Source organism: Oryctolagus cuniculus, chromosome 20 (assembly GCF_964237555.1).
Source record: "Oryctolagus cuniculus chromosome 20, mOryCun1.1, whole genome shotgun sequence".
Lineage (NCBI taxonomy): Eukaryota > Metazoa > Chordata > Mammalia > Lagomorpha > Leporidae > Oryctolagus > Oryctolagus cuniculus.
Window position 1 is genome coordinate 40,912,831 of NC_091451.1, and position 6,000 is coordinate 40,918,830.

At 36.3% G+C, this 6,000-nt stretch overlaps 1 protein-coding gene across 13 annotated transcripts in view; it reads left to right on the forward strand.

The window, feature by feature from the left end:
* The window catches only part of PAPOLA (poly(A) polymerase alpha), a 66,098-nt gene extending 61,043 nt beyond the window's left edge, over window positions 1-5,055 (forward strand). For 10 of the 13 annotated variants that reach the window (XM_051835925.2, XM_051835924.2, XM_051835923.2 and 7 more), the window contains 2 exons: window positions 836-910; window positions 2,936-5,055. In XM_051835925.2, the coding sequence (XP_051691885.1) occupies window positions 836-910; window positions 2,936-3,031 (171 nt within the window). In that variant the 3' untranslated portion in view covers window positions 3,032-5,055. The remainder of the gene's footprint in view (window positions 1-835; window positions 911-2,935) is intronic. The other 3 variants (XM_051835928.2, XM_051835927.2, XM_070065624.1) reach the window with 1 other exon arrangement.
* Window positions 5,056-6,000: the final 945 nt, after the last annotated feature.

Sequence of the window (6,000 nt, forward strand, 5' to 3'; positions counted from 1 at the left end):
CTGCTGTGCATTCTCGTTTGCTTAGATTAATGAAAGAGAAATCCTGAGACGAATAATATGGTTAATTTTTGAAACTTTATGAACACAGCCAAGGTGTCTTCCAGGAAAGCTACACTTCTTCCATTCCTACTCCTTACACCTTGTTTACCCTTTGTAATTTCATAGGAGAAAATCTATGTTTCGTTATTTTAATTTAAAAAGAAATTGAGGCTTTTAATATGGTTATTTTCATTTTTTGTGTATATGTGTATTAATTTTGAGCGTTTTCGCACTGTTTTCCAAAAATTTAAAGCAGTGGAATGAGATGGGTTACTTTGTATTTTCTGATTATGCTTAGAGGAGAATAAGGGAGGGGAGGAGGGACCTTAAAGAGGAAGAAATCTTTCAAATTTTAGAATTAAAGGCCTGGAGCAATGTTTGTGCTTCTGGGTAATTTTATTTAATATTTAATTTTTTTTGTTTGTTTCATTTAAGAGCCTTCCTTGGGTTTGTATTCTGTTAATTATTGTCTGGGCAACATTTCATTATGTGCCTATGTGTGTTGTTAATTACTGTTTGCTTAAAACGTCCAAGTTGGAGCCAGTTGGAAAGTCATGAGATATTTTAACCATGCATTGTAAGATTTGTAGGTAAATAGGAATTTTTGAATATCTGAAGTGGTAAAATAACTTAACAATGAGGCTTAATAAATGATTTTGTAATTTAGTTGCATCTCTCTCTTGATCCCTTCTGTCTTCCAGTTTTTTGTCTTCTTTATTAGCCGCCAAACCCAGTTATGTTCTTTTATTCTTTTTTAAGTCTCTTTTCCCCCCTCCCCATCCTCTTTGTCTCACAGGAACAACTTGATACAGAGACAAGTACAACCCAATCAGAAACTATTCAGACAGCGGCTTCTCTGTTGGCCTCTCAGGTACTAAGAGCAAAAAGCAAGGAGAGATTTGTAAATGTTCTTAAGATCAGTGTGGTGTATCATAGAAGACTGCTAAAATTATCTTTGTGAAAGTAATTATTTGCTAACCTATATGTGTGTATTCATTGTAGTTTAAAAGCAGGGCCATTGGATTTGATGGAACTGTTTTGTGTTGTGTTGTCTGGATGCTAACTTGTCATTGATACCTTATTTGATAGTGCAAATCACGCAAATTTTCACTAGTCCTATACACGGGCCACATAGAGGCTTTATTTATAGGTCAGGGTGAAATTTAAATTTGGAAAGCACTGAAAACCATCCTTTTAGATTTTTTTGTGAGGTTAATACTTGTTTGACCTTTTTGTTTTTAAGATTGATTTCTGCCTCATTTTCCCTACAGATTTTCAGTTAGTTAATTAGTATATAATCCATAATTCTCTGGATTTTTTTTTTTATTCCTGTTAGCTTGTGACAGTTTGTTAGATACAGTAGACCTATGGGATCTTTTTCCATGTATTTGCAAACCTTCACTTTGCTTGGAAAACAGTTGTTTACTTTTTGGATCCTTTCGAATGGAATCAACCCTAAAGTCTAAATCAAACTCTGATACAAAGTAAATCTTTTTCTGTAAATTGATATTAAAGTGATCAATCTCTACAAAGTGAGATAACACTGCCTAGTGTGGTTCCTAGTGGTGTTGATTAACTGATACTCTGATGTTTTTGCTACTTTGTGGTTTGGAGTTATTTTAAAGTGATTATTTATAAAAATATGCTTTTGTAGGATATTAACTTTGATAGTCTTTAAGGATATATAAATCATATTTTTTGCTTCTGAAGTTTCTTTTGTTTCCCTAATTTTTATCTAGTGAAACATTTGGGGCATAATCACATCAGGAAAGCGCGTGTGTAATATTGGTCCATGGGCAGACTGGTTTTTATCAGACCTCCGCTGACCCGTGATGATGATTGATGTGTGCCATGCTGCTTTTGAAGGCACCGTTTTCATAGCTTTGTCTTACTGAGCCCATTCCTATAGTAATTAGTATTGGCCTCTTGGATATTTTTATGAGTAGGATTTTCTACTAAAAGCCAGTGAGAGTAAAACCACCCAGTTATCAAAAACGTAGTTGTGCTTAAAAATTACATTCCTGTTTGGTGAAATTAAGGACACATCTGTTTCTAGGGGGTAATAACACCGTGGCTGTGTATAACAAAGTGTCCTTACTGCTTTGAGGTAAATCTTGAGGTTCTACAGATGAAGTGATAGGCTCTCTGGGATTTGCTTCAGAATAATCCAGGGAAAAGGCGGTAGGAGATTGGATTGGCTTTATATGGTAGTTGATGAAGCTGCGTAATGAATACATGGAAGTTCTGTAATGCGCTCTACTTTTGTGTATGTTTGGAATTTTCCACAATAAGACACTTAAAAATCATCGCTGTATTTCTGAATATTAAAGAAGGCTTTAATTTAATGAAAACTTTTCTAAACTTTAGAATAATTAGATTATTGCTCAGAGTTGTATATCTAATTTTATAATTTAGTGTAAGAAAGTAATGAATTTACTGACAGCTACTGCTTCTGTGTCTAAGGGTGAACTTAAATATTCTCCCACATGGGGGTGCTCCAGTACCAGTTAATATCACAGCTGTTAGTGTTGTAATACGTAAAAACAGTTTAATGTTAACATGGTAATTATATGATAGGTAATGCTTGGGGATCACATTTTTTAAAGCTGTATTTCAAATTACTTAGGGGTTTTCTATATATTGCTAAAATATTGTTAAAATAATTTGTGCTTAATTATTTTAAAATTTCTTTAAGTGTAGAACAAATAATGTGCTAAAAGTAGGCATGTTTATTTGCATTCTATTTGAACAATTCAGAATATTTTTCTTTAATTTCACAGTGGTTTTCTTATGGTAAAGTTCCATCAATTCTTAGAAAGTAAAGCAGTGGAAAGTGCGTCTCATTTTTAAACTGCAGTGCTTTGAACGATGATGTGTTCTTTGCTTTCATTCTCAGAAAACATCCAGTACAGACCTTTCTGATATCCCCGCTCTCCCTGCAAATCCTATTCCTGTTATCAAGAATTCAATAAAACTGAGATTGAATCGGTAAAAACAACCTCAGGGGTCCATAAACAATATCTGCCAACTCAACCTGTTGTCTTCAAATGCTAAAAAAGGAAAATGGAGGGTACAAGACTAGACATGACTGAAAATGGATTTAGGTTTTTTTGGTGACCTCCCTTACTGGGCTAATCAGCACTTGATCGGAAGTCCAGGTTAGTATGTGAAGCCAGGAGTACTATTATTATTGTGTTAGCAACAGTTGCATTAACTATTTCAAAAATTACTGCCTTTAAATGAAAAAAAAAAAAAAACCTCAAGCTATATTTGTATCCATAATTGACATCTGAATTGGGTTTATGTTTGATGCATTGTTTGGAAAACTTGCAATACAAACTGGCATAAGATTTCCTTATTCTGATGATGCACTTTTATGTATTTTTTTATTAGGAAGTAGAACTAATTTAGGTTTTCAGCTTGATGGATTTCTTTCTTTCCTGAAGAATTTCCTTTGCCATTAGCTTCCAGTTGGGTACCATTGTGCAGTGGTGTACGGTCACACTCAGAGAGGATGTGAGCACGTCTAGTGTAGTCTCCCTAGGAGGTAGCATAACCCTTGAGGATGAAGTGGCAACTCTAGGGTATACCTTTGACATTGAAAGAATAATTAAGACATACTTGGTTTTGATGGGGTCGCGATTAAGAAATGATATATTGGTTTTATTTATAGAATTGTTTTATAGTGCATACAAATCAACAATCAGCAAGTATTTTTCTTCAGGCTTATCAAAGTTCGATATTCTTTTGCCTTCAATCTGTTGTCTTCAAAACAAAAACAAGAAAAGCTTTTTGCACTCCCTACCCTTTTTTTCTTATTTTCCTTTGCTTGTGTGCACGAGGTAGGAAGTACTTCACAGAAAACAAAATGCCAGTATTTTCTTAAGCCATGATGTGAAACCAGTAAGACCCTGTGGCTACATGACACAGAACACTAAATTTTGGTCCCATGGCTGAAACCTTTAGAGTGACTAAAAATAATGTCTGTGAAACATGATAACTATCTTGGATGGCCATTTGATCTCTCAATAAAGAAGAATTTTGTACACTCCATGGAACTGCTCTCTATAGCAAATCGACTTTCAATTTTAAACATGTGGGCAAAAAGGCATTTTCTCCAAGATTTTTAGACTGATTTTTATTTTTAACTGGTTTACCAAAATTTGTCGGTGAATTTTACATACAGAAACATTTTAAAAATCATTTCTAGCAAGCACTTGACATCTAGTCAGCTTTCCTTTTTATTTTCTTTTATTCTATCAAAAGATTAGGAACTCCTTTCTTTAAAGAAAATAATTCCCATAATTAGGAAGAACATCCATCCTTACAGAGTGTGAGGGCTGCCAGACGTTGGTAACTCGGTCTTCATCTGGACAGAGCAAAGCTGACGCGCATGCTTGGAGTCTTCCCTTGTGCTTCATTCCGTCACACGTGCATTCTCATGTTCAACTTCCCTGTCCTCCTCAATTAATTTTCCAAAGTTGGAGTGTAGTCTCTCCCCTTAGGCTATGCATTAATTGAAGCTTTCTCTTCCACATGATTTATAATGTCTAGTATACAGTATTCTGCTTCCCACATCTTTGCTCTGCACAGTCACCTTGCCCTTCCTTCCACCACCTACAGAAAACAAGATGGTCATCCTAACAGGTGAAGTGTACAAGGTGTCTGTGTGTTTGTGTAGCTTCAGAGTTAGATTGAAATTGCCAGGCACAGATTTAGTCTTGTCATTTTGTTTACACATTGGGGAAAAAATTCAGTTTATTAAACGTTTCATGTAACTGCACCCAAGTTTTGCCAAGCTGGAAACTTGGACATTTTCTGTGTAGTGACTTTTTAATTCTAGTTTTCATAACCTGGAGATCAGACTGTTGCTTTCGCATGATGTATGTAGTGTCTCATGACTGGAGTTTGCTTTGTTTTATAGTATCTGTACTCCTTGTATTTTTCAAGAGCTATTTTGTAAACAGATGATGTATTTCTCCATTGAAAACACAATAAAAAAAAAAAACAGCACAATCCCACAGTTGCCTGATTTCTTTTGACTTACTTTTTTTTTTTCAGTATTTGAGTCTACTTAAAAAGTTTATAGAATGATATTAAGATTCGCAAAAAATTTGACTCTTTAATTTACACTCAATATTAATAAATAAATTACACTCAATTTATATCATAACAATCTTATTTTTATTTCTCATAATTGATCTTCAGGGAGAAAACCATGAACACACTCGATTCATGTTCAGTCATCTAAAATATTCTGTGTTTATTCTACACTTGCACACAGGATACTGGGCTCTCTTCCCACCTGTAGGTCCGTCATTTCTGACGTCAGCAGATGGCGCTGTTGTTCCTCAGGGAATGTAGAATTAGGACTGCCACTCGCCAGGATCCTGTTTCTTATTTGATTGAATCCAAACCAAGTGTGGCTTTTCTGAAACCCCCAAATGCTTAACATTCACACCTCACTGTTGGGTGAGGAATGGACTGCTCCCCGTGTTTGTGGTGACCAGTCTCGGGGTATGGTGCCTGTGCGCGTGCGTGTGTATTAGTGTTTATTTTCATCTGCTTGAAAGGCAGAGCGTGAGGGTGAGAAAGCCTCCATCTATCTGCTGCTTTGCTCCGGAATGCCGAGAGCCAGCACTACCCGAGGCGGAGGCCAGGAGCCCAGGACTCCGCGTTCCCCACGTGGTTTACAGCACTTGAGCCATCGTTTCTGCAGCCTCCCAGATGTGTCAGCAAGAAGCTGAACGGGAAGTGGTGTAGCCGGGGCTTGAGCCAGGCACGCTGATACAGGATGCGGCTGTCGCACGCAGCGGCTTAACCTGCTGTGCCGCAGCACCCACACCTGCTGAGGGTTTTGAGTAGAGGGATGGACTCTTTACATAAAAGCCATTATACTAAGGAACGTGCAGTTTTATGTATTTCACACCTAAAATTTCAAATTCTATATCCACTATATAT